Source organism: Oncorhynchus kisutch, linkage group LG26, assembly GCF_002021735.2.
Source record: "Oncorhynchus kisutch isolate 150728-3 linkage group LG26, Okis_V2, whole genome shotgun sequence".
NCBI lineage: Eukaryota > Metazoa > Chordata > Actinopteri > Salmoniformes > Salmonidae > Oncorhynchus > Oncorhynchus kisutch.
Window position 1 is genome coordinate 13474728 of NC_034199.2, and position 16573 is coordinate 13491300.

The following is a 16573-nucleotide window of genomic DNA, read 5'->3' on the forward strand; positions in this document are numbered from 1 at the left end:
AAGTAAAGCTAAACCCTCGCCTAACCCGGACGACACTGGGCCCATTCTGCTCCGCCCTATGAGACTCCCGATATACAACCAGTTGTGACACAGCCCAGGAACGAACCCGGGTCTGTAGTGACGCCTCTAGCACATTGATGCAGTGCCTTTGACCGCTGCGCCACTCTGTAGGCCCCACAATTGATTTCTTAAATGGTAGGCTATAGCCTGAAAGTAATAATATAATAATACATGTTCTTCCTTCTTAGGCTACCTTTCTTGCTCCTGACTGATTTAGAGTTAGTATGTTTAAAACCAGTTGAGCTGACAGCCATTTTGCACTGTTTCACTGTGGTTTTAGTCAATCTAGCAAGAGGGCAATATTTATTAACGTAGTAGTGATTCCCCACCCTAGAAAGCTATGACCTTTGGCTTTCACCTGAAATTGTTTATTTAGGTCTGAGAAAGAAAAAAAAATGTTTCAACCAATATGATCTAGTACATGATAAAGGTAGAATAAAATTATACAAATATAACGGTATGATAAAAAAAAACTAATGTGAATGACTACGCCTTTTCATGCTTTATTATATGTCCATATACACACCCAAAATATTTCACCGTCTTTATTACCTTACCAAATATACTGTATCATGACATTAGTGATAGTCCAAATCTGTACAATTTGTGACATCTAAACAACATTTGAGCCATTTAAACAGCGTGCGTCTGTTACGCGGAGTGGAACAGGGGAACCCAAGAGCAGACTCAGACGAGGTAACTGGGATGAAGTAATCAAGGTATTTGTTGGGAGCACGGGGAAGATGGAGTGCAGGTCAGGGGAAGCTTGCGGAGGCTGAGGCTGGAGCGAGAGGAATGGAGAAAGGGTAAGCAGGTCCAGGGGGCAATCAAAGGGAGTAGTAGAGTAGGGGATCCAGGACAGAGTAACAGGATGACGTGGGACTGGAGACAGGGACCAGAGTCAGAGTGGGCAGAACTGTAGCGGAGTGGAAAATAGCGACAGACAGGGTAACCGGATCTGAATAGTAACAAAAGCTAGACGCGTAGACTGACTGAGCAGAGATTACGATCTGGCAGTGTGGAAGAGGCAGGACTGAGTATTTGTAGAGGTCTTGATTATGGAGCGGGTTGCAGCTGGTGGGGAACTGCTCTGACTCCAGCACACCTGTCTCCATCCAAACAATCACACACACACACACACACACAGGGGGAGAGGGAGAGAGCACAGGGGAAGTGGCGGCAGGTTAGAGAGACACCGGATGGGCACTAGAGGGCGTGGCAGGAGCAGATGTGACAGCGTCCATACTTTAGACAAGAGAGAACGGCTATGTAAAGGGCTGAATTTTGTCGTTCGGAGCATATACAATGTGTCTGCCTCCGATGTAAAACAAATGTTTGACATCCACACAAAATTACTTACTTACTATTTCAGGAAGTGTGTAGGTCACATTCTTTATCGTAGAGCTATACAAGTTATGTATTTAGATCTGATTGTCCGCAACAAATTCAGCGATTGCTCTGCCATGTCTGTAAGGTGAAGCAGTTGAGCTGAATACCTTTTTTTCTAAGGCCCGCCCCTTTGACATAACTTTGCACTAGTGATATAAATGGATGCAAATGATGCAGCTGACCCAACAGAGGGAGGCAAATACACGTTTATTCGACAGAGGACCTTGACATGGTCCTAGGAAGGATAGCTGCCTTCTGACTTATAAAACGGTGGGAAATCAATTAAATAAGTCATGTAAACATTTACATATTTCCTTAAGTAATTCTAGTGCCCAATTTTGGGAGGAAGTTTTAACCTGTTGAAATGTCAAATGTCAATTGATAGTGTGAGAATCACACATTATTTCCCAAGCAAAGACATGTTTTTGCCTCCTATAAAAGGTTGCAGCGTAGCCTCTGAATATCAAAGAGACAAACCAAAGTTATACCATATGCATCAGTGTCACGTCTTTTCCCGGAATTGTACGGCTTATTTCTAGCATTGCTTACTAAAGCGACGTTATAGATCGCTTTAAATAATAAGTTCCATTAAATGTTTTTATAAATCTTAAGCTAACATGGGGTAGGCCTGTGCTTTTAGCCTTTACCTTTAACAAAAGCCACAATACCCTTACACGCCCCCTCAATTCGAGCCCTGGTTTTAACTTAACACGCCAAGCTCTTCACTGACACTGATACAGTGTTTAATAAAAATCCCGAGTGCATGGTGACTGATGTAATTGGCTGAGAAAATCTATGGATAGTAGACTATAGTTTAGTTTGTCAAACAGGTAGGCCTTCCTCTTATTTCTTGAATAGGGCGGGAATAGGCCCCAAAACAAAGCCCTCTTGTTATTAGTAACCTAAAGTCAAATTAAAATGAAGCCTCCTCTACTTTCAGCACCCATGCGCTGTCCATATCCGTGGCTGCTACATCATAGTAATGTAAGTTAAGTATATTACTCGAATAGGGCTGTTGTGAGGTCAATAACTCTGATACATAGCGTCATTATGGACAACGAAACGTATTGTTTTTATTCAAATAAATTATAGCAATAGCAAGCTTACCTCCGTTCCTCCTTTTCATCTTCGCGCTCTCCCTTTCAAACTGAACAGGACATCAGTTTTCCTAGTCCGCACGCACATATATTGCATTTCTTCAGGCACACATCGAGATACTATAACAAGCAACTAATTCCCAAACCCTCCTGAGCAATATGACATTTAATCAATGAAAAATTGCATGACCCTCCCCTGGACTAAATCAAAAATACCAAACTCTCCCCATGACTGAAATTGAAAAAGTATGACCCTCCCCTATTTTTCCCCAGATAACAATAAAATTAAAATTAAAAAAGGGGTTTCATGAAATTTGAATAACTTTGGAAAAATTAAGCAATTTGTTGACATGAACTATCATTTGAACTCCCTTGCACAAAGTGACAGTGGATGGTTGAGGACATAAATGGTTAAATATTCCAATGGTATTTTCCTTGTGCACTGGTTATATGAGCGCAGGTGATTTCCGCATGAATGACTTTAGGAGGAGCGTGATCAAAGTGCAAAGTCAATAAACCCTCTTAGACTGAAAATGGCGGACCCTGTGAGCACCTGTGCTGTGAGTACTAACTCTACCTCTTTTCAAAGACTACTTTTAGTCAAATGTACAAAGAAAATCATTACTTCTCCTTCATATGTTTGTACCATAGGTCGAAATGGCTTTTATTCATAGCTGTGTGTATCACTGTTACTAGAAATAGCCAGTTTGACAACACCATGACTTGTTGAATGTGTTACAGTACAACCTGTTGTACCAAGATCTGAAGAAGTTCTCAAAAAATGGGGAGCATTTCTGTAAGGAGCTCATGACAGTATTTCAGCAAAGGTATGGTCAATGTCAACTCCTTGAGAATATTGTTTAGTGAGGTCATTTATTTGAAATTGTTATTATGCTATCTAGGATTGGGAAAGTAAAACCCTTTTCAACCTGGACTGCACATATTTCTATTTCATAAAATGTCCAATCATTTAAATGTATGGACTATACCAACTCGGTCATTCACAATTGCATGCTAAGGTCCTAACGTCCGGATTGATTTTTAATTAGCTGTAGTTACTGTTTCACCTCAGTGTGACAAAAGTAACATCCCTTGATGACACTTATTTGTGACTAGAGCTGAGCTGGAGATCAGTTATGCCAAGGGACTTCAGAAGCTTGCTGGAAAACTCATGAAGGCATCCAAAGGAATGAATGACAAGTGAGTTGGCTCTACCTTCACATTTCTATCACGCAATCTGTAATGCTTCAGCGATCCAGATTGAATAGAGGCCATTACTGTAGTGCTCTAAACTCTCTGCATGTTGTTGTTTTTATTTCCATGAAGTTCCACATACCGAGCATGGTGCCATGTATCTGATGACATGTACTCTACAGCAGACACACACAGGTATTACAGGCATGACTTTATGACGTTTTTAATCATATTATGACATTATTATCTGTAGCAGAGATGTTGCTTGGATATTCTCTATGACTGAGTCTGAGGAATGATACTATTATGGTTTGTTTTTCAGAGCACTAGGAAGTGCTTTTCAGGCAGAGGCAATTTTAGAAATTCGACAAGTCATTGAGGAGCACAACAAGAGGAAGAGACCTGTGAGTAATTTGGATCATTTATTCCTACCAACACATCATTCTACACAATTATACATTGAGACATATTGTTTTTTTTATCCCTTTCTTGAATAGCTTGATAATGTTGTTGAAAGAAATTCTAAACTTGTTGTGACGAACTGGAGTGAACAAATCAAGGTAAGTCTTCCTTAAATTCTTGTTTGGTAAATAGAGTGTTTGGTTGATTACATCATTCAAAGAAAATGATTGATTAAGAATATTGTTCAAACATTTTCCCTCACAGATGAAGAAGAAATTGGTTGGATTGACAAGAGAGCATGAGGCCCTGTTCAACTATGTTGAAAAGAATACACACATTTGCACAGAAAAAGAAAAACAGAAGGTACTGCACTGCAATATTTACTGTAATACTGTCATTGAGAAGGAAAACAGAAGGTACTGCAATGCAATAATTACTGTAATACTGTCATTGAGAAGGAAAACAGAAGGTACTGCACTGCAATATTTACTGTAATACTGTCATTGAGAAGGAAAACAGAAGGTACTGCAATGCAATAATTACTGTAATACTGTCATTGAGAAGGAAAACAGAAGGTACTGCACTGCAATATTTACTGTAATACTGTCATTGAGAAGGAAAACAGAAGGTACTGCAATGCAATAATTACTGTAATACTGTCATTGAGAAGGAAAACAGAAGGTACTGCACTGCAATATTTACTGTAATACTTTCATTGAGAAGGAAAACAGAAGGTACTGCAATGCAATAATTACTGTAATACTGTCATTGAGAAGGAAAACAGAAGGTACTGCACTGCAATATTTACTGTAATACTGTCATTGAGAAGGAAAACAGAAGGTACTGCAATGCAATAATTACCGTAATACTGTCATTGAGAAGGAAAACAGAAGGTACTGCAATGCAATAATTACTGTAATACTGTCATTGAGAAGGAAAACAGAAGGTACTGCAATGCAATAATTACCGTAATACTGTCATTGAGAAGGAAAACAGAAGGTACTGCAATGCAATAATTACTGTAATACTGTCATTGAGAAGGAAAACAGAAGGAACTGCACTGCAATATTTACTGTAATACTGTCATTGTCACCTTTTGATATGTATGATTAGGAAACCGTTGAAATTCCCAATGTAATAAAGTTCAAAAAGATGCCATTTCCAACCCCTGAATAAGATTAGGATGATGACTTGTTCTGTCGTTAACTAGATGCTGACCAGACTGACAAAGTCTGCTGAGGCCCAGACCAGAACAGATGAGGAGTACTTCACCATCAACATGGATGGCCATGAAATCAGACTGAAGTGGGAAAACACACTGAAAAACTGCTACCAGGTTCTAACCAATCCCCACAGTACATTTCCTCCAAAATCATTTTTATTTTAAAGATATATACCTTCTCTGACTGTACTGTTGATCTGAAGGGAAGGGGTCAAGACAGGTCACCCAAGAAGTTTCGATGTGCAGAGTTCAGTTGTATTGCACGTCTCCTCTCATGCTGATGTTTGGTTAGACCAATTTAGAGATAGTCAGGTTTGAGTGTTGCAGCATCCATATTGTGTGCCTTATAGTGATACAGTAAACTTTATAATTTCAGATAATCCAGGAGGTTGAGAAACAGCGGATAGAAGTTCTGTGCAACATATTGAGTAAATACAACCTCCACATGGCAAGCTTCAGACACACCCTTGTACATGTGAGCGTTCTCCCCAAAATTACTCTTAATTACAACCCTGTGACAAAAACTGTATCGTTGATTTCTCTTCTATTACTTAGAGACAGAAACAAATAGAACAAGCCATCCAGAAAGTTGATGTGGAAAAGGATATCCAAAATCTGGTGGAGGAGACCAGTGTAACAGCAGAGGAGAACAAGGCTAAGTTTCTGATGACTGATTATTTTGTAAGGGTCCATTTTGTTCACATAATTGTACAGTACATTTGTATCTGTAAATAAATCTGGTATTAGTTTGATTTTGACCTAAGACATTATACTGTGCCTGACCCTCAATGACTTATGTTAAGGAGGAGGACAGTAAGTCATTGATGGAAAAAGACAGGAGAATAGATGCCATCAAGTCCAAACTCCAGCGGCTGGGGGACAGTATCGCAAAAACAAAGAAAGACTGTGAAGGTAAGTGTTGAAAAATGAAGCATAGAATTTGACTGGAAATAATACATTTCTGAGTGACACCTTTTCGTTTCATGTCTTCCAACATCCTATTAATAATAGGTCTTGAGAGACTGGTGAAGACTTATTCTGAAAACCCATCGTTCTCAAACAAAAAGAACCTGGAAGAAACGGAACAGTTGATTGATGAGGTTTGTTTTTCATACAGCAATAGATCCATTTTGAAAATATTATTTGATATTTTTCTGTATACATTTCCTAGCATTGTGTTAAATGCACTTTCCCTATTGGATGTCTACAGACCACTCTGAAACTGAACCTTCTTGAAGCAACTCATTGCAAACTCTCCAGCACATTGGCTGAATTGGAGGGAAAACCTAAGACTTTGCATCGATTCAGTGCCAGTATAACAAAATGGAAAGAAAAAGTAGGTCCATAATCAAAGTGCATTTTTCTGGGCTTTGCACAAGTTCATTGTAGCCTAGATTAATTTCCCCACATACAGTATACTGTTTAATCCATATTGTGCATGTTCAATTAGATTCAGACAGCACAAACACATCATGGCATATCCTTTTTGATGACACAAAATAGATCAACAAAAGTATGTGTGTATGTTACTATACATCCTAACCAGATTACGATCTGTTTTCCAAGGATTGCGAGCACAGTATTGTTCAGCTGTCCCGTCCAGTCAAAATCAAAAAGACACCGTTCAGATCGCGTTTGAGGAGCTCCATCATTTACAAAGGACCCCCTCAGAGTGTGACATCAGCAGAGGCCTCATCAGTAGAAGTAAACCAAGTCTACACTGCTGTCATCCAAGATACTGCAGCCCCAGGGGAATGTGGCTCTGTCAATGGAGCCATGTCCTTGACTGATGACAAGGAAGGAGAAGGTGACACCCATTCACATATATATAATTACAAAGATATACCATTCTGATCTTGCCTATGCGTCATAACAAGAAACACTAATACATAGAAACTTCTCCTTAAGGTGCAGAGTGGTGTAGCATTGGGAAATGCAGAGCGGTTTACAATTTCAGATCAGACAGAGATGATGAGTTGAATATGAAAGAAGGTAATGGACAATAAAAACAGATATGGGAAAAAAAATATGAAATCCATGACTATACTTACAAAATAATTTGTTACAGGAGACCTTCTTGACATCTATCAAAAAGAAGACAGCGGTTGGTGGTATGGGATATTGAATGGACAGATAGGCCATTTTCCATCAACCTACATTGAGGAGCTGCCCATGTTAAGTGTTGTAGAAACATCAGATGTATGAGTCAGTGTTGGCGCAAATGGACAGGGTAAAGCATTGATCCTGTTACAAGATTAAAGTAATACGTCAATCAACTGTGGGGGGGTGTGTGTACAAAAAGCGTTTATTTAATTAAACCAATTCCAAAATGCCTGATCAAATCTTTGGGCCACTGAAGAACCCCACCAACGTGAAAATTGCAACCTAGCCTTTTAAAACGGACATCATATAATAAAAACATTAATATTACAAACAATGTTGGAGACAAAAACACACAGGATGTGACTAAAATATGTTAAAATATTTTTTTTTTTTACTATTCAGGTTTTAGAGCGAGAAATTCTCTCCGGACATTTGCAAGGAAGGCAGAGAAGTTGTTGGTCTCCTGGAGTCTCTGCTCCAAGTGAGCCATGCAGTCCAGTGGTGGGTCACTAGACACAACTGTGGACCAAAACTATGGTTATGGGACATTTCCAGCCATTCATGATAACACTCCTAGTTTCCAAAACCATTTGTTACTGTTCTGTTCTATTTACTGTACTCACTCTGGTATAATCCTCCTTCGCTGATCCTCAGCATGAAGGTGTATACACATTCCGAGTCTTTTTGGTTGATGTCTCGGAAGATAAACTGCAATTTCTCTCCTTGAATAAAAGAATAACAATTCCTTTTAATTCTGTGGTTTAACACTTGGTCAACACTAAAATGTTCAAACGGTAAAATATTACTGCCATTGCCAACAGACTTATTCCAGATTTACCGTGAATTTTTCTAATTTCCAATCCCAGCCGACCCTGAAACACCTGCTTGGCTTTATTGAGATTTTTCAGTCTGTCCTTGTTGGCTTTGTTTTGGGACACAATCACTTAAAAGAAAGGAAAAACAAGGGGACATGTTTGTTTTGGATACTAATCTATTTTAGAACAATGAATAGATGTGTGAAGGACAAAATCTATTTTCCATTAACTGAAAATAGCCTACATTCTTTTTTCTTGGCTTGTTCCACTCGGATCATCTCAATCTTTTCAATGATCTTGCTTTTCTGTTCGTTCTTCCCTTCCACTTCAGACAGTCTCTTCGCAATGGCATTTCTCTTCTCCACCAATGAGGCATTTTTATTTTCCAAGTCTGGGGGTAGGGGGGACATTGTCTTCAATAATAAAGTATGAGTAGGCCAGTGCCACGGTTAAGGTCAAACACTTCACAGGATGTCATGTCCGGCACAATCTTACCTGTTTTATATGAGTCTATCGTTTCAAATATTATTTCATCATCCTTGGATTTCTTTGAACACGTATCTGCAGAAAGAGAAGGGAGATTATTATAGCTGTGAATAGACACATTTTAAGCATCCTTGACTCAGTAATCATGACGACAGCGTCCAACTCATACCGAGAACAGATCTGACGGTCTTTCGGTGGGTTTGAACCCAATCCATGCCGGTCTCAGTCATCTCGGCCGTTCCCTGAAAAAGCATTTTGTTGCGAATGTCTTCCATTGTGCTACTAAACCAATTCCCAATGTTTGCATCTGTAATGCAGTTCATGATGATCTAGGTGACGGAAATACAAAACACTGATTAGGTCAGTCGACATTTTGGCAAAATACAGGATGGTTTGTTAAACGGGCAATCTGCAATTCAAAAAACAACGTGACACCACTCCACTGTTTTGGTAAACCGCTGAGGGATGGGGCTGGATTTGTTTTATCACTTCCAAATTCATAGGCAGAGCTATGAATACATACAAGGGCTAACAATTTTTTGAGGCTATACACAGTGTGTTCCCAAAGTAGTTTATATTTTGGGGTTCTAATGGAGTATTACAGTCGAATTAAGCTCAAGGTTATATTCTTCAAGAATCAAATCAAAGTTTATTTGTCACATGCGCCGAATACAACAGTGAAATGCTAACTTACAAGCACTTAACCAACAATGCAGTTTTAAGTTTAAAAAATGTATAACAAATAATTAAAGAGAAGCAGTAAAATAATAATAGCGAGGCTATATACAGAGTCAATGCACCGGTTAGTCAAAGTAATGTGTACATGTAGGTAGAATTAAAGTGACTATGCATAGATAATAAACAGAGTAGCAGCAGCGTAAAAGAGGTGGGGGGGAAGCAATGCAAATAGTCTGGGTAGCTATTTGATTAGCTGTTCAGGAGTCTTATGGCTTGGGGCTAGAAGCTGTTAAGTCTTTTGGACCTAGACTTGGCACTTCAGTACCGCTTGCCGGTCTATGACTAGGGTGGCTGGGGTCTTCGACAAGAAGCCTTCCTCTGACAACGCCTGGTATAGAGGTCCTGGATGGCAGGAAGCTTGGCCCCAGTGATGTACTGGGTTGTACGCACTACCCTCTGCAGTGTCTTGCGGTCAGAGGCTGAGCAGTTGCCATACCAGGCAGTGATAAAACCAGTACTCTCGATGGTGCAGCTGCAGAATTTGAGGATCTCAGGACACATGCCCAATCTTTTCAGTCTCCTGAGGAGAAATAGCCTTTGTCGTGCCCTCTTCACAACTTTCTTGGTGTGCTTGGACCATGTTAGTTTGTTGGTGAGGGTCCCAGGGTCCTTGGCTTAGTGATGAGCTTTGAGGGCACTAGGGTGTTGAACGCTGAGCTGTAGTCAGTGAATAGCATTCTCAGATAGGTGTTCCTTTTATCCAGGTAGGAAAGGGCATTAGAAGGTTTAGCCCACATTTCCCTAGGTGTCTATGAATATTAGAAGGTTTAGCCCACATTTCCCTAGGTGTCTATGAATATTAGAAGGTTTAGCCCACATTTCCCTCGGTGTCTATGAATATTAGAAGGTTTAGTCCACATTTCCCTCGGTGTCTATGAATATTAGAAGGTTTAGCCCACATTTCCCTAGGTGTCTATGAATATTAGAAGGTTTAGCCCACATTTCCCTAGGTGTCTATGAATATTAGAAGGTTTAGCCCACATTTCCCTAGGTGTCTATGAATATTAGATGTCAGCCCACATTTCCCCAGCACCGCATCCCTCAGCTGTCAATCTCAAAAATGTCGTGTCTGCCATTTTGCTGAAAAGAGAATTCCAGAATGTAGTTTTAAACAGAAACTCACGGTTGACCACTGTTTGTGACAAAGATTTCCCTTAAAACAGGCCAATGGATACAGCTACGACCGGAAGTTACTTTTTCGTAGGATAATTTACGCAGCAGGTTAGGTTAAGGTTGGGAAAGGGGTTTGCGAAAATGCTCTCTAAATTCTTAAGAAAAGTATCTTCTTTGCTGTATCGAAATGGCGTGTTTTTAGTAAATCTCATGTGACGTTAGTTATTGCCATAACACAACACAGCTCATGACCAAACGGGGCCATTGCGATTTATGTAAACATATTTGTGACTATATTAAATACTATGACAACCGATTATAAAATAAGGTGAATTTTGTTTACTACCGTGGCAATTTTCGGACGATCCTCGACCAAAGCTTTCGGCAGCTGTTCGCTGTTGTTTTCAAAATTCCGCGCTCACGGAAACAAGGATGGGCCTGTGACGCCACACCGGAAATTGAGTTTTTATCCACATTTAAAGTAGTAATTTAAGAAATAAACTCCTGCGATAAAAATTACAATATACCGTGTTTCTAATGTACGATATTTTTCACTTATGTTCCGCCTACAACCATATTAAAATAAAAAGGATATCAGACACGTTTTTCCTGGTCTCCCACAATGCAAAGTTTTATTTAGTCTCTTGAATTTGCGTCAGGCTGTGACGAATCGATGTCTGTCACTCTGTTTAAATAAAAAATAAAAAATAACATTTATTTAATTAGGCAAGTAATTTAAGAACAAATTCTTATTTACAATGACCCCGGCCAAACCCGGACGACGCAGGGCCAATTGTGCGCCGCCCTATGGAACTCCCAATCACGGCTGGATGTGATACAGCCTGGATTCGTATCAGGGACTGTAGTGGCGCCTCTTGCACTGAGATCCAGTGTCTTAGACCACTGGGACACTCGGGAGCGCATTAAAAAATATATCGACCTCTGTAGGGTAGGCAAAGCCTGTATCAACATTAGAAAGAAAAAACGTTTATATGAAATTAAATGTTATTATTATTGTTCACGTACACATATTTCGCAGATGTTACATTTCGCAGATGTTACCTCGAGTGTAGCGAAATGCTTATGTTTCTAGCTATGCAGTAATAGCTCCCTAGCAATTACAAAAAAACTACACGCAAATCCCAAAATTAAAAATAAAGAAATTAAGAAATGTTTGAACAAGCAGTGCCAGAGTCCAAAATATATATATGTATATGATGGTGTGCATAGACATTATAGACAGTATATGGATAGAAAAGCAGTAGTTATATAGGATGAGCATTTACTAGAATACAGTATGTTGTGTGTAAAACAGTATGTAAACATTATTCAAGTGTTCAATGACTATGTACATAGGGCAGCAGTCTTTAAGGTGCAGGGTTTAGTAGCAGGATAGTAACAGTGACTAAAGTTCAGGGCAGGGTACTTGGCAGAAGCTGGCTAGTGGTGACTACTTAACAGTCTGATGACCTGGAGATAGAAGCTCTTTTTCACTCTCGGTCCCAGCTTTGATGCACCAATGCTGCTTCCTCCTAGACGGTAGCAGGGCAAAAGGCCGTGGCTTGGTTGGTTAAGGTCATATCTGCATCAACATACATGTTAAGAAATCATGGTTTATTTGTTTATTTAACCTTTATTTAACTAGGCAAGTCCGTTAAGAACAAATTCTTATTCATAATGACGGCCTACCAAAACGCAAAAGGCCTCCTTTGGGGACGGGGGATTAAAAATAAAAATATAGGACAAAACACACATCACGACAAGAGAGACACCACAACACTACATAAAGAGAAACCTAAGACAACAACATAGCACCAGCTCAACATGGTAGCAGCACAATACATGGTACAAACATTATTTGTCACAGACAACAGCACAAAGGCAAGAAGGTGGAGACAACAATATATCACACAAAGCAGCCACAACTGTCAGTAAGAGTGTACATGATTGAGTCTATGAATGAAGAGATGGAGATAAAACTGTCCAGTTTGAGTGTTTTTTGCAGCTCATTCCAGTCGCTAGCTGCAGCAAACTGAAAAGAGGAGCGACCCAGGGATGTGTGTGCTTTGGGGACCTTAACAGAATGTGACTGGTTTATCATAGTACCAGCTAAGTCCCTGGAGGTTGACTGTAAAAAAGGGCCTGTTAACTATTTTCCATTTTCATTAGGTATCCCAGTGCTTTCACTGGAGCGTCTGGTTGATATTTTTTCAGTTGGTAAAAATAAGAGCAACATTTTTACTTTTGGGCACCCGAGCCAAAAAGTGTTTGATCTATTTCAGACCTCATACCTGATTCAACCGGTCAACTACTCGAATAGTTAATCAGGTGTGACAGTTCAGAGCTACAAAATAATTGTGAAATTACCACTTATCTTAGGGTTATGGTTAGAATCCAAAATTACTTTTAATAATAAACAATAATAATAATACATCTAGTAATGTTTTACTTTACTAATAGAAACCCATTGTTGTTGCAATGTTCAATTAACCCACCAGAGAATCACTGAATGGGAAAATTATGTAATGAATCAGTAAATGGATCCCGGTAGTTCGACTTCTGCATTTGCGGGAGAACACTATCCTCAGAGGTGGATAGAATGGCTGATATTTAACTAATACAAGTAATAGCCTGTGGAAAATGTACACACAACCGTCCTGTAAACAACTTTGTGTAACATGCCTTCAATGCTGCCTGAGGAAGACTCTATAGTATAAGTTGAAATGTGTTGCAGTTGTGCGTCCTGATGTACAATGCTGCTCTGTTCTGGTAAAAGACAGTTTCCTGCACCCACTAGTATGGCCACTGGCCATACTACCGCACTGCTTTTGTAAATATTTTCTGTTAATAATTCACAAAAGTTTATTGCAGCGTTTAATTCACTCGTTGCCATAGCAGTTGAATGATTTATGATGGTATTTCAAAGAGATCTCTGTCTCTGTCTGTCTGTCTGTCTGTCTGTCTGTCTGTCTGTCTGTCTGTCTGTCTGTCTGTCTGTCTGTCTGTCTGTCTGTCTGTCTGTCTGTCTGTCTGTCTGTCTGTCTGTCTGTCTGTCTGTCTGTCTGTCTGTCTGTCTGTCTCTGTCTGTCTGTCTGTCTGTCTGTCTGTTGCTCTCTCTGTCTGTGTCTGTGTCTCTCTCTGTCTCTCACTCACTCACTCTCTCTCTCACACACACACTCGATGCTGTAGTTATGGCCGAGGGACAGGTGTTCCTGTTGTTCCAGATAGACCTCATCCACAGCAGTGCGCACCTCCAAAGCAACTACAGTTCCTTGACTTAATGACCTCTGTGGATGACCCTCGTCACATATTTTCTCTCGATTTCCCTCTGTGGTTCCAACTTAGCCAAATTGTCTGCACCAAGATGATATTTTGGGCAGTTAATGAAGACTATTTCCACCTAATTTTTTACACTTGTGCTGCCATAACTAGTAAAGGGAGGGAGAGAATGCATGCAAGTTATGTAACAGTATCCTTATAGATGCTTATAAAATTATCATTTATTTTCTGTTTAGGGGACACGTCTTGTTATATAAATGTTAATCTGACTGTCTCTTGTTTATAGGATTCTGTTAGGCCAGTGGCCATACTAGTGGGTGCAGGAAACTGTCTTTTACCAGAATAATTCACTTCCTCAGCTGTAGCAGTTCCACATTACCTGTGAAACAGGAACAGGTCAGTGAAATTTCCAGTCTGTCAATCATTACGATAATAAATTCTAGAGATTGAAGGAAACTCAATCATTAAATTTTCAGTTCTTAGATAGTTCTAAGTAATGGCTTACAAAATGGCACAACTGTCTGATATATTGTTGTGTGAATTTGAATTTTATCTTCGTGAATGTCCTGCTTGTATGATAGATAAACAGTGTTTATTTGTATTTATACGATGGGTGGGTCTAAACCTGAATGCTGATTGGTTAAAAGCGTATTCCAGCCGGTGTCTATTCCACAAGTTACCACCGGCGAAATCTATGAATGCCTATTTACTCTGTTCCATCTGACTCCGCAATCCACTGTCTCATCAGCCCAGCCAAGCAATTTATTATCTTGATCTCCACTATAAAAAGCATCTAGACATTATCTCACATTACTTTTAGACTAACATTTAGTTTTCAACAGCGGAGATTTGTATAAACCTTGCTGTCAGTCTCTCCGACATTTGCAAAACTGTTTTCAATATTCAAATTCGATCTCCAGCTGTCCCATAGTAATGAACGTGAAGGGGTCGGAATGAGACAGACAGGCAGGCAGCGTTTCTCAGCCAGTCGAAATCATGAATTGTTTCAATCATTTTTATGGATATATACAAAGAAATGTCAATTGAAAAAAGGTACAACGAAACACAGTGCAGCTAGTTTGCAGTCTTTACAGCTTAGACAAATGCAAATGCAGATACTTTTGTTATTCTGGCTGCACTGTTTGACGTGACTGTAAGTTAGCCGTAGTTGGCTAGCTAGCAAGTAAGGGATAAGAAACGTTGCCAGCCAGTATGGAACATTTAGAACAAATGACTGGGTCGTTTCCATTTCCAAAATGTTGGTAACCCGTTGTATAAAAGTGATAATGCCCTCGAAGCCGGTGTTTGGAGGATATTGACTTCGTCTCGGGCCTAACAAACATCCGTGCCAATATTTCCTCCAAACACCATCTTCTCAGACATGATCAATTAAAGGCAGTCCTACCAGTCATGCCATGAGCTCTTCGATTGTCTGGTATATAATGATCACATCAGCACTCAACTTTACCAGAGGCCTTTATGGCAGCTCAACTCTGGGATGCCAGAGGTAGGCACATCTATAAGCATGTTATTTTTATATTGCCTTGTGAAAGAATGTACACTGTGTGTATAAAACTCATGATCTTTCTATGACGTAGACTCACTAGGTGAATCCAGGTGAAAACCACAATCCCTTATTGAGGTCACTTGTTCAATCCACTTCAATCAGTGTAAATGAAGGGGAGGAGACAAGTTATAGAAGGATTTTTAAGCCTAGTCAATTGAGACATGGATTGTGTATGTGTGCCATTAAGAGAGTGGAAGGGCATAATGTTTTTTACACTCATTGTATATGGCCATAAAGATCAATTAGGTATACTCAGCCTTGTCTAAGCGTAGTAAGTTGGTGGTCTGTTGATATCCCTGTAGTGGTGTGGGAGCTGTGGTTTGGGTGGGGTTATAGCCTGCCTGGTTGTCCCTGTCTGGGGGTATCGTCGGACAGGGCCACAGTGTCCCCTGACCCACCCCTGTCTCAGTCTCCAGTATCTATGCTGCAATAGTCTATGTGCCGGGGGGCTAGGGTCAGTCTGTTATATCTGTTGTAATTATCCTGTCTTATCTGGTGTCCTGTGTGAATTTAAGTATGCTCCCTCTAATTCTCTCTCTCTCCCTCCCCTCCCAGATGACCTGAGCCCTAGGATCATACCTCAGGACTACCTGGCTTGATGACTCCTGGCTGTCCATAGTCCACCTGGTTGTACTGCTGCTCCAGTTTCAACTGTTCTGCCTGCGGCTAGGGAACCCTGACCTGTTCACCGGACGTACTGTTTTCAACTCTCTCTCTCTCTACCGCACCTGCTGTCTCGACCTCTGAATGCTCAGCTATGAAAAGACAACTGACATTTACTCCCGAGGTACTGACCTGTTGCACCCTCTATCACCCCTGTGATTATTATTTGACCCTGCTGGTCATCTATGAACATTTGATCATCTTGAAAAACAATCTGGCCTTAAATGGCCATAATCACCCCCCGGCACAGCCAGAAGAGGCTCTGAAGCCATCCCTCAGAGCCTGGTTCCTCTCTATGTTTCTTCCCAGGTTCTTGCCTTTCTAGGGAGTATTTCCTAGCCACCGTGCTTCTGCATCTGGATTGCTTGCTGTTTGGGGTTTTAGGCTGGGTTTCTGTATAAGCACTTTGTGTCATCTGCTAATGTGAAAAGTGCTTTATAAATAC

General features: G+C 40.2%; 2 protein-coding genes across 3 annotated transcripts; one reads left to right on the forward strand and one right to left on the reverse strand.

The window, feature by feature from the left end:
- The first annotated feature begins 3015 nt into the window (after window positions 1-3015).
- Window positions 3016-8219, forward strand: nostrin (nitric oxide synthase trafficking). Of its 2 annotated transcripts, none has more exons than XM_020462074.2 (17): window positions 3016-3106; window positions 3288-3373; window positions 3663-3746; window positions 3873-3935; window positions 4063-4144; window positions 4238-4300; window positions 4407-4505; window positions 5353-5478; window positions 5741-5839; window positions 5920-6045; window positions 6168-6276; window positions 6376-6464; window positions 6575-6700; window positions 6931-7171; window positions 7273-7356; window positions 7433-7594; window positions 7870-8219. In XM_020462074.2, exons 1-16 carry the CDS (start codon window positions 3080-3082, stop codon window positions 7567-7569), a joined length of 1641 nt encoding a protein of 546 aa, XP_020317663.1. In that variant the 5' UTR covers window positions 3016-3079; the 3' UTR covers window positions 7570-7594; window positions 7870-8219. The 2 variants fall into 2 exon arrangements, with proteins under 2 accessions (XP_020317663.1, XP_031661949.1); XM_031806089.1 differs by having other exon boundaries at window positions 7279-7356.
- On the reverse strand, window positions 7642-11096 carry spc25 (SPC25 component of NDC80 kinetochore complex). Its single transcript, XM_020462075.2, has 7 exons — window positions 10966-11096; window positions 8938-9097; window positions 8778-8843; window positions 8527-8673; window positions 8306-8410; window positions 8091-8189; window positions 7642-7986 (listed from the first exon to the last, which is right to left on the reverse strand). The coding sequence occupies exons 2-7, from the start codon at window positions 9089-9091 to the stop codon at window positions 7862-7864; spliced, it is 696 nt and encodes a 231-aa protein (XP_020317664.1). The 5' UTR covers window positions 9092-9097; window positions 10966-11096; the 3' UTR covers window positions 7642-7861.
- Window positions 11097-16573: the final 5477 nt, after the last annotated feature.